This window comes from Rhinolophus sinicus, chromosome 7 (assembly GCF_057876585.1).
Source record: "Rhinolophus sinicus isolate RSI-liver-muscle chromosome 7, RSI-T2T, whole genome shotgun sequence".
In the NCBI taxonomy this organism is placed as follows: Eukaryota; Metazoa; Chordata; class Mammalia; order Chiroptera; family Rhinolophidae; genus Rhinolophus; species Rhinolophus sinicus.
This window is the reverse complement of record NC_142507.1, coordinates 25,519,448-25,536,702: the sequence shown is the minus strand read 5'-3', so window position 1 is coordinate 25,536,702 and position 17,255 is coordinate 25,519,448. Positions and strand designations below refer to the sequence as shown.

Below are 17,255 nucleotides of genomic sequence, written 5' to 3'. Positions count from 1 at the left end.
CGTAGTCGCAGCAGTTATACCAGTGGCCAATTGGCTAACCAGCCACAGCCGACGGCCAATCAGCCACAGCCGACGGCCATTCACCACCCGAGCCAGTACCCCTTCACGTGAGGCCGAGAGCCTGTAAACTACTTTCTGGGGCTCTGTCCCCACAAAAGGTTTTTGGTTTTTATCTTTGGATAGAAATTTTCAAACAAACTTCATCCCTAAACTAGCACTTTTAAAAATGTAAAAGTAGCAGAAAAACAAATTAAAATGTAGGTGGTCCAGTTTAGACAACAATCCCAGATGACGTGACTGGGAGATGATCTAAGTGAGTGGAGACCTAGTTTTGTCAAATTTTACTGAGAAAAAATAAATTCATTCACTTTCTCCCCAGAAAATTTTCAGTCCCATTACATCCTACTACAGGTTAATACTGCCATCTTTTGGCAAAATGTTCAAACTTAAATATGTGGGGCTTTTGATTAAAATAGGAAGATTAGAAGAAAGAAAGAATCTCCAGGAACAAGAATGATTTTTAAAAAAATTTTTTTATTGGGGAACAGTGTGTTTTTCCAGGACCCATCAGCTCCGAGTCCAGTCGTTGTTTTCAATCTAGTTGTGGAGGTCGCAGCTCACTGGCCCATGTGGGAATCAAACCGGCAACCGTGGTGTTATGAGCACAGCACTCCAACCATCTCAGCCAACCGCTGCCCAAGAATGATTTTTTTAACATACATTAAATTTTAAGTATGCTTGGCATTGTTCATGCTTCTTTTATTGTCTACTACAGCAATAACCAAAAAAGCCAATTTCTTCCTTTCAATCCCTTCTACAATTACTATGCTCTTGCCAATGTTTGTGATTTTGGAGGACTTGGATGAAACATGCAAATTTATGCATTATGTTTTCAGTTCAAAATATAATAAACAGTTTGTATTTATAGAGTATTTTTCCAGAAGGAAAGACCAAAGATTTTATACTTTACAAGACTAAGAGAGAGAAAAAAAAAATGAGAAAAAAAAATTTTGTTTACTTACTGTGATATAGGGTAAGAACTTCAAGGCACAGAGAACTAAATTCATGACACAGCTGCTGTAGCTACTGTACCAGGTGTGATCAAACAACGCAGCGAAATGTTTAAATTTAAAAAAATATAATAATAAAAGACACATTGCTATTAATCCTCCTCAAAATACTCCCCCTTGCTTCAAACACACTTATCCTATCATTCTTGCCACATTCTACAGCAGTTCTGAAAATCCTCTTTCATGTCATTAGTTGCGCTGTCCTGGCTGCCTCGATGTCCTGAATCGTTTTGACTTTGGGGAAAAGCCAGAAGTCACACCATGCCAGATCCGGTGAATAAGGTTGGCGAAGACACACTGTATTGTTTTTATTTGACAGAAATTGTCATATACCAGAAGTGATCTGTGACACGGAGCATTGTCATGATGGAGGACGGTTTACAACACACTTTAAAAAACACCTTCTCTCAACCACAGCTCACACCCAACTGACTGCACCGAACAAGATGAAACTTGTCACACACTGTTACTAAGGTTCCATGTGCTGCTTCCCATATTGAAGATGCCCGCCTTTCCATTGGATGACACTTGACAGCAGCATTCACTGTATTTTGGATCTCAATGGAAAGGCTCCACATCACACATAACTTTTGGTATGGCAATTTCTATCAAATAAAAACATTATAGTGTGTTCTCATCCACCTTATTCACTGAATCTGGCACCGCGCGACTTCTAGCTCTTCCCCAAAGTCAAAATGACCATGAAAGATAAACGTTTTGAATTGATGCAGGACATTGAGGCAGCCAGGACAGTGCAACTAATGACACTCACGAAAGAGGACTTCCAGAACTGCTTCAGAAAGTGGCAAGAACGATGGGAGAAGTGTGTTCAAAGTGGGGGGGGGGGGCATTTGGAGGGGGTTAATAGCAATGTGTCTTTTACTGTAATATTTTTTATTTAAACATTCACTGTATTTTGTAATCACACTTATAGGTTATTTCCAGCAATGCCTTAGGACAACTCTCCAGCAGAAAACTACTATATGTGCTAGATAAGATATTATAAATGTTTTTAATGCATCAATGTGCTGACTGAGGAAGTTAGGACTATACAAGAGTCCAAAACATGAAGTGAAAATGAGAAGTCAGCAAGGTAAGTAAATACTGAAGGCTGGTTCAGCTTGAGAGTATTTGTTTAACCAACTGAAATTAACTTCAGAGTTTGGGGTAGCAGGGGCATAGGAAGGAGAAGAAAACACTCTTTCCTAAATGGGGAGTCTTAATTTAGAAAATCTGTATTTTCATCAAATTCATTACGGATGAACTAGAAATAATCCACCTTACACCCTGCCCCTATCGACCCAGAAAAATGCAAGGAAAATTGCCTATTTCAAATTTGCTATGGGGAGTAAAATCTCCCTGGAGATAAAATATCCCCAAGTTAGTTTTCACATGGACTTTGAGGCCACTCTAACTGAGTGGCCTGAAAACCTTAAACCAAGGATTTAAAGAGGTCATGAGCTAGAAGTGCTTGTGGTAAAAACAACCCAGGCCTCTAATTCTCACAGATAAAGTTCAACAATACAAGCTTGGTCAAAACCCACAAAATACAAGAGAAACAGAGAGTTATGAAAGCTAGCCATCAGAAACATTATGAGTGTAAGCCCACCTTACAGAGTTCAGATGTAGAAATTAGATATGAAACATACGTAAAATAATTGGGTTCAATATGTTTAAAGAATTGAACATATTAATCAAGAGCAGAAAATTATAAAAACCAAGCAGATTTGCAAAAGCAAAACTAGAAATGAAAATTTAACAGACATTAACTAATGTAAGGTTTTAACAGTAATTTTAAAGCAATTGAAGAGAGAATTAGTGATTGGAAGATATATTTGAACAAATTATTTAGAATTCAATGCTGAGAGACAAAAAGTTGAGGCAGAATTTGTAAGAAAAATAAAAAGGCTAAGGATTTCCAGAACTGATGAAAGAGACTAACCCACACAGCTACTAGACAAATACCAGGTAAGATAAATGAAAAAATATTCATACATAGGCATACTATTATGAAACTACAGAGAATTAACAATGCCAAGATAAGAATATTAACAATGTTAAGACAAAATATTTAAAGCAGACAGAGATAAAAAAACAGATAACTTTTAAAGCAGTGCTATCAGTTGACTGCTCTGGCTTTGTAAAGAAGTAACTCCATTAACCAATGGACAGTGTTTCTTTCTTTCTTTTTTTTTTTTTGGACAGACAAAACTAAGAGTTAGATACCTACAGTGTTTCATTAAAAGAAATTCAAAAGGATGTACTGTTGGCAAAAGGATATTGAGATGACCTAAAATTTAAGAAGGAATACTGAGCAGAAAAAAAAAGTGTAAATGTAAGAGTAAGACTAATTAAGCATTGATTAGATAAATAATAGTAATAGTGTACTTACAGAGCTTAAAAATTTTACATAAAACACAGGATTCTCTAGCGTGTAATTCTGAGGTGACGACTTCAGAGTGAAAGTGTCCTACAGTGTCCTGTACCACTGTGGAGGAAGTTAAGGGTGTGAATAACTTTAGACTTTGATAAGTTGGGTGAGTGTATTAAAATGTTCAGAATAACCAATGAAATAGCAGGGGGAAAAAAGAGTAATGGACAAAAAAAAAAAAAAAGGAGAAACAGTATTGATCTTAAAAAGGAAAAAAGAAAAACAAAATGATGTATAGCACAAAATACCATTGTGTAGTAATATTTAAAATTAATGTATATGAATGGAATAATTCAAGTATAATTCAAACACTGTCAAAATTTTTTTTAAGAAGCAGCTATATGTCATTAATAAGAAATACACCTAAAACATAAGGATACAGAAAAGGTTGGAAATAAAAATAGAAAAAGATACACTAGGTGGCTAGCAACCAAAATAAAGCTTCCAAAAGCAAAGAATATAAAGAAGGTCCCTATATAATATTAAAGATTCAAAGCAACAAACAGACGTAGCAAACCTAAAGTGTAGTATCATTACATCAAAATATACAAAGTAAAAATGGAAAGAACTACATGGAATTGACATTCTCTCATCAGAGAGATTTTGCTAAATAGTGATAGATGGTCTAAGCACACACACACACACGATGTTTAGACTATATTAGATTTGAACAATTAAAACTTGATTCAACTAACATTTATAGAACACCACACTGAATCTATATACTTTTTAAGCACACCACAGCATTTATTAAAAATTACTATATACAGGCAATACAACAAATAAGGCTGTTCTTGTTCATTACTTCTATTCAGCACTATACTGGAGGCCCCAACCAACACATCTGCAAAATAAAAAAAATAAAAGCCAAAGGAAAAAAACTAAACTGTTTTAATAAAGGTGACTTGATTGTGTATATAGAACACTTATAAGAATCATAAAATAGCGTTGGATTTAAGTAGTGTACAAAAATCAATAAAAAGAGCAAAATATAATTTTAATAAATAAAACAGCATGGAAACATATAAAATATCTACAAATAAATCTAACAAGGATGTCAGAGACAAAATTGTATAACCTTACTAAGATAATAAGACCTACATAAAAGAAGTACCACATTCATGGATTGGAGGACTCCATATTGTATACGTGTTAATTCTCACACAATTGATTTATAAATTCCAAAGGAAATCCCAAAAAGTGTATGTGTGAGTGTGTGTGTGTGTGTGTGTGTGTGTAATCTGAGAAGTTAATTCTAAAATGTATATCAAAGTCTAATGGTCCAAGAATAGTCAAGAAACTCCTGAAATATAATTTGAAAGAAAGAACTTATCTTACTAGATCAACAATTATTGTAAATTTACAGTAAATAAGACAGTGTACTGTTAGCACAGGGATCCATAAACTGACATACAGAGCACAAACATATGAAAACTTAATTTATAACAAAGTTAACACTGCAGATCAGAGGAGGAAAAAAGGACTTTTTAAAAAATGATGCTAAAACAATTGATAAATAAGGTGACATAAAGAAATTGGACTATTAGTTCTCACCCTACACAAAGATCAATAGCAGGTATACTATAGACTTAAATGTGAAAGACAAAAATCATAGGATTTTTGTAAGAGAATATAGGCTAATTTTTTCATGATCTTGGGATTGAGATGTGGGAAGGTGAATTGGTTACATTTAAAACTGAAAATGTTAATTCATCAAGACACCACAAACAGAATGAGAACAGAAACCACAAAGTGAGAAAAGATTTTTGCAATATGTGTAACGGACAATGGATTAATATTCAGATTACAGAAATCCAGAAATCTTACAAGCTAATTTCTAAAAAGAAACTACCAAATGCAAAATTTACAAAATGCTTGAAGGAGCACTTTATATAAAGAAAACCTAAAACCAAGAAACACTTGAAAAGATAAAATAGAAAAAAAGAAAACTCTTTAGTAAGTAACAAAGCTATTATCACTTTACATTAACTAGGCAAAAAAAAAAAAAAAAAAATCACTATCAAATGTAGGTGACAATATGAAAAAATTGAAATATTTAAACATTGCTAGAAAGAACATATATTGTTACACTATTTGGGGAAACAAATTTGCACCATCTAGTAAAGGTGAACATAAACATGTTCTGACCCCGTAATATCCTAGGCATACACACTAAGACTCTTGCACACATATAGCCACAAGACATGTTGAATAATGTTCACAGCTGAACTATTTAAGTTCAAATGTACATGAACAGTAGAATGAATAATTAAACTGGTGGTTGTGAATGTAAGTAACCTAATTATATACAACATGGACCAATCTCAGAGGGTAATGTGGACTGAAAAAGTGTGCTGCAAAAGAGTGCATACGATTCCACTTATATAAAGTTATGCATACATGAAGCCAAATAATATAGATAACAAACACATGTGACAAAACTGCTATAACAAAAAGCAAGATCATGATAAGGAGGGATTAAGATGAGATTGGAGTACCGGTAAAGATGGCAGAATAGGTAAATGCTGTGCTTATCTTCTCTCACAACCACATCAAAATTACAACTAAAGTACAAAACCACCTTCATTGAGAATTGCCTGAAACCTTTCTGAACCGAAGCCCTACAACTAAGGACATGCGGAAGATGCCACCTCAAGACTGGTATGAGGGGTGGAGACACGGAATAGGCTTGTTCAACACACGTGTGTGACTATTAAAAATTGGAGAGGGATATCTTGACTGTGGAGGTTCCCCCCCAACAATGCAGTAAGTGGTTCCAGTGCCACACCAGACTCCCCAGCCCAGGGTTCCATTGCCAGGGAGAGAAGTCCCCATAATTTATGGTTGTGAAAAATAGTGGTTGGGCGGCCAGATAGCTCAGTTGGTTAGAGTGAGGTGCTCTTAACAGCAAGGCTGCCAGTTCAGTCCCCACATGGGCTGTGAGCCGCGCCCTCCACAACTAGATTGAAACAACTACTTGACTTGGAGCTGATGGGTCCTGGAAAAACACAAATAAAGAAAGAAAGAAAGGAGGGAGGGAGGGAGGGAGGGAGGGAGGGAGGGAGGGAGGGAGGGAGGGAGGGAGGGCAGGGAGAGAAAGAAAATAAAGGAAAACAGTGGAGATTTGTGACTGAGTGAGATGGAGGATGGCTGGAGTCCAAGGTGCTCCTCTTAAAGGGCCCACACGTGGAGTTCCAGCACTGGGGCAGCAGCTGGAGAGGCGACAGAGAAATACTTGGGGAACCGAGTTGTCTAGCTTCATGATGAGGGCTGGAGGGGCAGCTTTCTCCTGGACAGAGGAGCTGGTGGAAGTCACTGTTTCTTTGTTGAGCCCTCCCCAGGTGACTGCCATATGTGAGTCTCTACCAAGTTGGCTGACATCATTCATTCGACACACTCTGGTGATTCTGAGACCCCACCCCATCCCACCCAATTTTTGGGCACATCCAAGTTGCTTCCAATGACTTTTTTGTACAACCATCTACCTTGGCTCATGCTGTAAATTTTCCCAGGTCTCACAAAGATTCGCCAAACCCAGACAAGCAGCATTTGGCTTGAGTGTGTCCCATACCTCTGGATGAGTAGCCATAAGCCCAGCACTAGAGGCAGTCAAGCCTTGGTTCGCAACTTGGCCTCTCGAGGTACTTCCAAGCACAGCACGGGTGATGGCCATCTTTGGATTGCTCTGTGGCTCCTGCTGGGTGGCCCCGGGTTGTGGCTGAACTTGACCTGCAGGGGGTGCCCTCCCAGCTGGCCCTGGGGCTGGCGTGCCCAGTGCCCAGTCCCCAGCTTTGAAATGAGCTGGAGCATCATTGAGCCACCTCCAAGAATGACACACCCAAGCGGCTGATTGGGCAGGCACCAGAGCCCTGCTGAGGTAGAGTCTGCTCTGCAGGGTCAGCCCCTGCACCACAATTCCTTCACTGTAGTCATGGCCAGTCCTCATAATCAATGAGCCCAATGATGAATCCCTCCCACTGATGTGCAAACAGCAACCAAGGCTCAACTACAACAGGAGGGCACACACAAACCACACAAGGGACACACCTGGAATGTGTGGTTCAGGTGACCAGGAAGACTGCGCCACCGAGCCCCACAACACACCTACTACATAAGGCCACTCTACTAAGACCAGGAGACATAGCAGCCCTGCCTAATATATACTGTGTTTCCCTGAAAATAAGACCAGATCTTGTGTTATTTTTTACTCCAAAAGACGCATTGGGGCATACGTTCAGGGGATGTCATCCTGAAAAATCATGCTAGGGTTTATTTTCCGGTTAGGTCTTATTTTCAGGGAAACACGGTACAAACAAACATAGGGAAGCAGCCAAAATGGGGAGACAAAGAAACATGTCCCAAGTAAAAGAACAAAACAAACCTCCAGAAAAAGAACTAAATAAAATGGAGACAGGCAATCTTCCAGACACAGAGTTCTAAATACTGGTTATAAGGATGCTCAATGATCTCAGGGAGAACTTCAACAGAGACAGAAAACATAAAAATGGAGATAGATAACATAATTAAGAACCAGTCAAAAATAAGAATAACAGAAAACTGAAGAACACATCAGAGGGAATTGACAGATTAGATGAAGCAGAGGATCGAATCAGTGATTCAGAAGATAAGGTAGCAGAAAACACCCAATCAGAATGGCAAAAAGAAGAAAGAATCCAAAACAATTAGGAGAGTTTAAGGGGCCTCTGGGACATCTAGCTTACCAACATTCACATTATAGGGGTACCAGAAGGAGAAGGAATTAAAAACCTACTTGAAGAAATAATGACAGAAAACTTCCATAACCTGGTGAAGGAAATATACAGCCCATGAAGCACAGAGTCCCAAACAAGATGAACCAAGACATACCATAATTAAAATGCCAAACGTTAAAGACAGACAAACTTAAAAGCAGCAAGAGAAAAGCTGTTAGTTACCTATAAGGGAACTCCCATAAGATTATCAGCCCATTTCTCAACAGAAAATTTGTAGGCCAGAAGGTATTGGGAGGAAATATTCAGTGATGAAAAGCAAGGACTTACAACCAAGATTACTCTACCCAGCAAAGACATCATTTATAATCAAAGGAGAGACAAAGAGCTTCCTAGGCAAGAAAAGCTAAAGGAGTTCATCACCACCCACCAGTATTACAAGGAATTTTAGAGGGACTTCAAGACAAAAAATAATAATAATCAAAAATAATAAAAGGGCAATAGCTTTGTACCTGCCAACAATTACTTTCAACGTAAACAGATTAAAAGCTCCAATCAAAAGATGGGAGGGGGATGAATGGACAAGAAAACAAGACCTTTTCATATGCTACCTACAGGAGACTCACTTCAGCTCAAAAGACACACACAGACTTACAGGGATGGAAAAAGTATTTCATGAAAATGGAAATGAACAAACAGAAAATGCTGAGGTAGCAATACTTGCACTAGACAAAATACTTTAAAACAAATACTAGAACAAGTGACAAAGAACCCAGTAATCCCACTCTGGGTATTTATCCGAAGAAACCTAAATGCTACTTTGAGGGGATGTGTACATCCATATGTTCATTGCAGCATTGTTTACAATGGTCAAGATGTGGAGGCAGCATGGACGTTCCCGAATGGATAAAGATGGGATGGTATATACATATACAATGGAATATTACTCAGCTGCAAAAAAGAATGACATCTTGGCATTTGGGACAACATGGATGGATCTAGAGGGCATTTTGCTGAGTGTAGTAACTCAGACAGCGAAAGACAAATGTCATGATTTCACTTATAAGTGAAACCTAAAGAACAAAATAAACAAATGAAACAGAAACTCATAGAGAACATTTTGATGGTTGCCAGATGGGAGGGGGATTGGGGTGTATGAAAAAGGGGAAGGGATTAAGAAGTACAAATTGGTTGTTACACAGTAATCATGGTGACGTAGGGTATAAGGAATAGTCAATAATACTGTAATAACTATATATGGTGTCAGATGGTTACTAGATCTCTCAGGGTGATGGAAAGGGTACTGGGGCAGGGTGAAAAAGGTGAAGGGATTAAGAAATACAAATTGGTAGTTATAAAATAGTTATGGGGATGTAAAGCATAGGGAATATAATCAACAATATGATAATAACTACACATAGTGCCAGGTAGGTACTGTTGAGTAACTATGATGTACACCTGAAACTAATATTGTATATTAGCTGTACTTTAATGAAAATATTTTAAAAAGAAATAAAGGTGAGACTGGGAAGAAGCACACAGATCATGGCAATGCGAGGAGTCAAACTTAGTAGTAACACAGAGGTACAGCAGATTCTCAAATAACATTTTCTTCAACATCACTTCATTGTACATTGATGAGGGGAAAAAACTGAATCTTGGTAGGGCCACTGTCTGCATGGAGTTTGCATGTTCTCTCCATGCCCATGTGGCTTTTCTCTGAGTACTGCGGTTTCCTCCCACATCCAAAAGATGTGCAGGAGGTAAACTGGTCTGGCTAAATTGTCCCAGTTAGTGTGGGTATGTGTGTGATGCCCCCTGTGATGGAAGGGCACCCTGTCCCACCTTGCTCTCTGAGCTGCCTGGATGGACTCCGGCCACCCACAACCCTGAACTAGAATAAGTGGGTTGGAAAAGAATAATCTTACTTGTTTCACAACTCACATTTATTTCAATGTTTAATATTAGAAATGTTTTGGGTCTTTATTTAGAAGATTGGTGATGTTTTTGTGACCAAAAATAGAAGGTAGAAACTTAACTCTTGTTTATATCAATTAGCCTATGATAAAATTGGTTTCGTTATGTCGTTTAAAGTCAGTTTCCAAGAACCTATCAACTATATTTACATGTACACTGAATTATTCCTTGTACTTTACACATTATCTTATAAATATCCTGTCTATCTACTGATCTTATAAAAATAATTTAAAGAAAACCACTCTTCAGACAGAGGTGGCAAGACAAAAGGAAATGAGACGTCCAAATATAGCAATTGGTCACTGAAATTGAGCATACATCCATAGCTGTATCAAATTTTTGAAAATTAAAAAAGAAAAACAAAAGCCAGGCCACTGGAGAACGATGCTTAATTATGTCCATTTATTTAAAATAATTTTCCAACTCTTCCCATGATTTAACAGGTTTTGCTTCACTTTTACCCCCTCAGACAGCTAGAAACCAACATTTTTTGCATTTTATTTTAACCACTATATATGTCATTTTAGTATTTCCCTTTATTAATACTAGAACTAAATACATCAATAAGTACTAAAGATTTAAATTATTTTTTTAATAGTTACGGTGTCACTGATAAATTTCTTGGGATTTATCAGATGTTGGATGCTATTTCAAGCCGTCTCAACCCGCTGTCTGACTTAGTAAAATCATGCTACTTCCCTAGGCCTACTTTCTCTTGCAAAATAACATTGGATTAGATTACTTCTATTGTTTTATCCGATTGTAAAATTCCATGAATGTATTCCTCATCAGTTTCAATTAATTTTACTTCATCTTTACTTGCTACTTCTCCACTTATAAAGCAAAATTACTTATACTCAAGTAAACATGAAAGCATTAAAAAAATAAACATGGGGTGGCCAGTTAACTCAGTTGGTTAGATTGTGGTGCTAATACCATGGTTGCTGGTTTGATCCCCAGCTGGGCTACTGTGAGCTGCACCCTCCTTAAAAAAAACAACAACAAATAAAACAAAACTACTTAATAAAAAATAAACACAAACCCAACAAAATTTTAATCATTCTAATATATTCCCATTAATAGATAAAAGGGCTGTCACTTGAATTTTCATTTTTCATATCTTCTACTTTATTTAAAGTCAAAAATAAAATTACAATTGTAAAATGAATGCATTTAAAAACAAAGATACATTTCAATGACAAAAAATATGCAATGATCATGAAAACCTGCTGTACACTTTGCCAAGGTCAACAGAATGAAAGATGATATGAAAAAGTCAATCTTCAAATTTATCCTTAACAAAAACTCTCTCCTTAATAGTAAAATCATCATTTAAGAATATATGCTTACATATCTGGACCGCAGCTCCAAAAATGTGTGTGTGTGTGTGTGTGTGTGTCTGGGGGAGAGGGCTAGATAAAAATACCTGGGCACCAGGAACTCAAGATTAAACTTCTAAAACTAACATTTAATTCAGAAGAAAACGAAAATTTCTAATAGACGACAATTGTATGGAACTGTTTTATTTCCCTTGATAGAAATGAGACGGAACATCTCTTAACAATAACAGCTTAGTAATCATCTGAGAAAAATTGTTGGAGATACCCCCAACTCCTAGCCTCAATCCCTGGTATACAACAAATACCTTCCATGAAATTATTTTTCACATGACTAAAATATCCTCATTTACTTGGGTTAGTTCATGCTTAGAATATTTCAAACACTTGTTTTTAGACGTATGGAATTACCAGGGCTGAGATTTTTGAAACCATTTATATATTACTAATAATTGAATCTTTGCAAAGAGATAATAATCTTTTCACTATACTTTGATTGGGTTTCTTTAAGCATATTTGATCAACTATTTTAATAGTGATGCTGATAATAATAAGTGATACTCTATTTTTTTCCTTTTAAAAAATATATAATCCTTGTAACACTAATTACTAAATATGTTACAATGCATACCTTCTTAACAAGGAATGACTGTTTTCAGGCCCAAGTAGGATAAAAAGAAATTAATAATGGTATTTACTACCCTGTGGTATCACTGATAAGCTACAACTAACATTTAAATGATGGATAGTTTAAGTATGTGACGTTAAACAAAAAATGAAAATCATTGTAATTTCACACACACACACACACACAAAAAAAAAACCATGGGAAATGAGCACAGCATAGGTCCCAAAGATTATACTATGATTCTGAACTAGATTTTCAAAGCAAAAGGCATCTACATACTATTTCTGTGAATATTTCTTCTAATACAAAGATGAATTTCAAAGCAAATGTAGGCTAGCTCAGCCCTACTTTGTCAAAGATAAATACTCAGACGAACTAGAAGTTCCATTTGCTAAAGTGCACCCGCTACCTACATCTGCTCTGGCCATGCTACTAGGCATGACTCAAGAAGTGGCCGTCACTCATGCTTCTTCTCTCATTGTGCTAGCAACAATGGATTTTTAAAAAACCAACTCCTTTATACATTGGATTATAGAAAAAACAGTCCTAAGTATACTATCTTCTAAAACTCCAGAGAGTAATATAGCCTCATTATTTTTAAATACCGAAAATGTAAAGGGTCCATACAAATTACGAGTTGTATTAAGTATATACTTTTTACTTTCATATTCACTTGATGTGCTCTTAAAATCTCTATGAGAGAAGCAGATATTTTCTCCATGTATTTTGGCAACAGATTCAAAAACAAAAGTAGCAGTGCTGTTGAATTCCATGAAACCTGTTTTTAAAGCTAAATTATTCAACATCTGTATTGTTATTGCACTCATATATGCCCGGAATACATCTATAGCAACTCAGCAATAGTGATTGCAAAAAAGTAAGGTAAGTGGGTTTACAAAGCATTTGATTTCCTTATGACAATAAGAAAGTTTTCATAGAGGAAATGCAAACAACTGCAATTCAAATAAGATTATATATGCTTAACAATTATTTAACTTTATATAAAATTAAATCTAACCCTCACCACTACAAATCTGTAAGGAATCAGAAAAGGATTTACAGTACACAAAGTTTGACTATATGTTGAATTCCACTCTTGAAGTCACTGAGTTAAAACAGCAATTTTTCCAAGATTTAAAGAAAAATATATTTTATAAAAGGGATTTTTTGTTTGTTTGTTTTAAATCACTGAATACTTCATTTTTATTACTAAGACAGAAACAATTTATACTTTTTTTCCACTATAATTCACTCTGGTGAAAGAAACATTTCTCTCTTCTAACAAATGCTACATTTTCAAGACTAAAGGAATTATCAGTAGGCTTTCTTTCTTCTTGATTTAAGTTATTTTTCTCTAAAATATGTCAAGTAAGCTTTTAAAGATTCAGGGAGGGGGAGCTTCATGATTTTTTCTCTCAGTAAATTCTGAGGTGGCTCCTCTGGCTTCATTGCTTCACTGTGATTTTTCTCTTCCTCTTCTTTGTTATCTTCTTCCATTTTTTCATCCTCCTCACTGTCTAGAGGCTGAGGAATAAGCTGATTACCCACAAATACGTAAGTGTTAATTCTCTGTTTAACTCTCTTTCTTTTCCTTTTGGGTGGAGCCCTTTGAGGAATCCCCTTGGCCTGCATCTCATCATTTATGAAATTTCTAAGTGTGCGTCGAATGTAAATACGAGCCAAGTCCTGTAGATTCCTGACAGCACAGGGAGCTAAAACACACAAAAACACCATAAGTAAAACATTATATATTGCTCATTTCTTCATGGAACAAAACATGTATTTCTTAGTGAATGTTAGAAAACATAAAAAGTATAAAAACTTAAATTTCAACTAACAAAGATTTCAGAGGGTTTACCAAATGCCTTAAGTACCGTTTTAGGTACAAACAAGAGTGGACAGTGCAGAGGTTTATATGTATAGATATCTGTGCATCCCCATGTATATTCATATTCTTTGGAAGAAAAAATAAGAACTTACAAACAGTACTTGAGAATTAAAGATGGGAAAAGAACAGTAGAGATTTTTACCCTACTTTTTTTTTTTTAATACTTTTTGATATTGAAAAAGACTATTAAAAAACCTCAAATAAAGGCAACATTTGAACAACTGCCTAAGTCTAAGCTCTAAAGCTATTATACACACAAGCTTGTGCGCACACACACACACACACACACACACACACAGTTTCTATCTTTCTGTAAATCAACAAGTAGAACTGGTTTAAATGCTAATCACCAGAAATCATGCTGTAAAGAAACACTTAAAATAGTCCAAAGAAACAACACAGATTTCTTTGTTATTGAGGTTTACTTCTATCAAGTGTACCAGAGTTGGAACCTATCCTTTCTGCTGCATTCCCATCTCCCACGAATGTATAAATGCATAAGCCCTAGAACCACAAATTCTTCTAGCCTGTTCCAATATTTTATACATAGAGAAATAAATTCTCTAGTCGTCACCTCAAATTCATTTCTCCTAGTTTCCATCTCTGTGGAAATAAAACTATTATCAAGGATCCTTCTGAACAAAACACAACCCTCGTCAGTTAAACAGTATTGAAAAATCATTTATGTTTTATTTCTTTACTTTGGTACTCTTTTTATTTCTTTACTTTACTTTAGTACCTCTCTTCCAACTTGTATGTTGTAACATCTGAAATTCTGCCTTGTTCAGTTATTTGTATGTGGTCTGTCTTTGACATCAGACTGTGAGTCCTAGGAGGGGAGGGGTTGTGGCATCTCCTCTTAGTACTCCCCACAGGGCCCTGTAGGAGAGCACCCTAAGAGGGAGTACACACAAAGAAGAAAGGCCCAAGTTCCAGTGAGCTCTGCAAAAGGAGAGGATGGAAAACAAATCTACAAGAGTTTTGGAAATTATAAAGGAGCTCAGAAATAGAAGCTATAATTAGTCTTTTCAGATAGTCTTTGCTCTTAAACCTCTCTGACATTATTGGTATTTTCTTTTAACGCCTTAATTATGTTCTTCCTCTGACACCACTGCCTGCTATTTCAGGGACACTTAGAATGATGAACTTTTCAATCCTAAACTGTCAGAATACCCAAAATTCATAAAGAACCAACTAGACCCAGAGTGGAAAAGGTTTCAGACTTGACTTTAGTAGCTTCTAACACTCAGAAGTACTAAAACAGCATCCACATGAGCTTCATTTCAAAGTTCTCCTGAATGATACAAAAACTTTTAGGTAATTCTCAGCCCTACCTATTCAAAAATCCCCAATATTTTTTATTCTTTGACCGTACCTTATTTCTTATGCTTCTAGTTATGAAATAAGGATTTAATCAACCAGACAATACTAATCTCAACTACTATAAAATCTTATTTTGAATTGAAGCTTTCACTCCGTAATTACAATTAGTATTATCTGTAACATACACATAAGCTCTATTTGTTTCCCAAAAGGTAGCCTCTACATAGATTTTATAAGAACCTAACAATTAGCACTTTCATTTTCATTTGTTAAAGATTGGAAAAGGTATTTTATTTAGGTCAAACACCCAAAACCAACTATTTTTGGCCATTTTTAACTTATAAAAACAGCAACTTCAATATAGCTCAATGTGGCATAGAACCAAAATTTATGAAGTCTCTTTTGTCCCTTGTGATTTATAAGAAGAAATATACATTTTGCTTCCCATCATGACAAAGCTCCTAAAATACTTGAAATTTCCTAAATGATAAGATTATAAGATCAAAAGGAGTATCTTTTGTTGTAAGACGTTCCTTTCAACCACACCCGAGTTTATGTTAATAAGGTGACTTTTGGTAAACCCCTAAGGATGCTGGGCTGTTTGCCAGGAGGAATGAACAGTGTCAGACGACTACTTGACTTATCATGGTGGTCACTTCTTTGGGTATGTAAATGTTGAATAATAATGGTGTACGCCTGAAACTAATATTGCATGTTAGCTATATTTTAATAAAAATCTTTAAGTCTTTATAAATAATCCGACCAAAAGGCTTCAGAGAGCTTCTGGGCTGACGAGAAAACACATGCAGTTGCTGGGAGGATGGCGCCCCTCACCTTGGGCATCGGCATCAACTCCCTCTGGCTAGTCCTGAGCTGGATCCTCTTATAACAAACTGGTAGTCCAGTAAGTCAACTGTTTTCCTGGGTTTTGTGAGCTACTCTAACAAATTATGGAACTCTAGGAGGGGGTCATGGGAACCTCTAATTTACAGCCAGGCTGTCAGAAACACAGGTGACAACCAGGTCTTGCAATTGGTATTTGAAGCTGGAGGGGGAAGCCTTGTGGGACAGAGCCCTTAACCTGTGGGGTCTGTGAAAACACAGGTTAGTGTCAGAACTGAGCTAGATCATAGGGTACCTCGTGGTGTCCACAAACAATTGGAAATTTGCTCAGTGTGGAAAAATCCATACACACCTGCAGTACAGAAATATTGGTGGTTTTGCCTTTAGTTGGTGTAGCATTTTTCCCTTTACCCCTTCCTGCCCTGAACTTTAAGCCGTATACCCTCATTTTTAGAATGTACCATATCAAAACAAGAAAGGAATATGACTTTAAGTTGAATAAAAGTTAGTGATAAGTCTGAGGAACTGTTATATTTTAGTAGCTCACATGAGCAATTTCATAGCTACAAAATACATTTGGCAAAGGATTTACATGTATATTTTTTAGGGTTTTTTTTTTTTTTGTACTAACATTCTTTCATATTGTAACCTCCTATAATTAATGAAATAATGTTCTATGAACAGAAAGCTATTTAAACAAAAAAGGAAACTTGTTCTTATTTTCCCTATCTTATTAAATTTTGACAAATAATTAAAATTTTCTTCATTCTGTGAACATTACTATATGAAGTATTTTTATTTTTTAGAAACTCATACATGATTCCTGACTCATTTTTATGTTGCTGTTGGTAGCTGATGACTTTTTTTTTTCTTTCTATTGTAGCCTTTCAATTATATACAAAAAAGAGAGCCAACAGTATAATGAACCCAAGATACCTACCTGACAGTCAGCCTCAATAATTATCCCTTATGGCTCATCTTACTTCGTAAACACTCCCATTTCCTCTTCCCATCCCCACCCCAGATTATTTTGATGAAAAGTTTAGATA

General features: G+C 36.2%; 1 protein-coding gene across 5 annotated transcripts in view; it reads right to left on the bottom strand.

The window, feature by feature from the left end:
• Positions 1 to 10,570: 10,570 nt before the first annotated feature.
• PCMTD1 (protein-L-isoaspartate (D-aspartate) O-methyltransferase domain containing 1) overlaps positions 10,571 to 17,255 on the bottom strand; it is a 70,596-nt gene continuing 63,911 nt past the window's right edge. For all 5 annotated transcript variants that reach the window (XM_019712565.3, XM_019712566.3, XM_019712564.3 and 2 more), the window contains one exon: positions 10,571 to 13,864. In XM_019712565.3, coding sequence (XP_019568124.1) covers positions 13,497 to 13,864 — 368 coding nt within the window. In that variant the 3' untranslated portion in view covers positions 10,571 to 13,496. The remainder of the gene's footprint in view (positions 13,865 to 17,255) is intronic.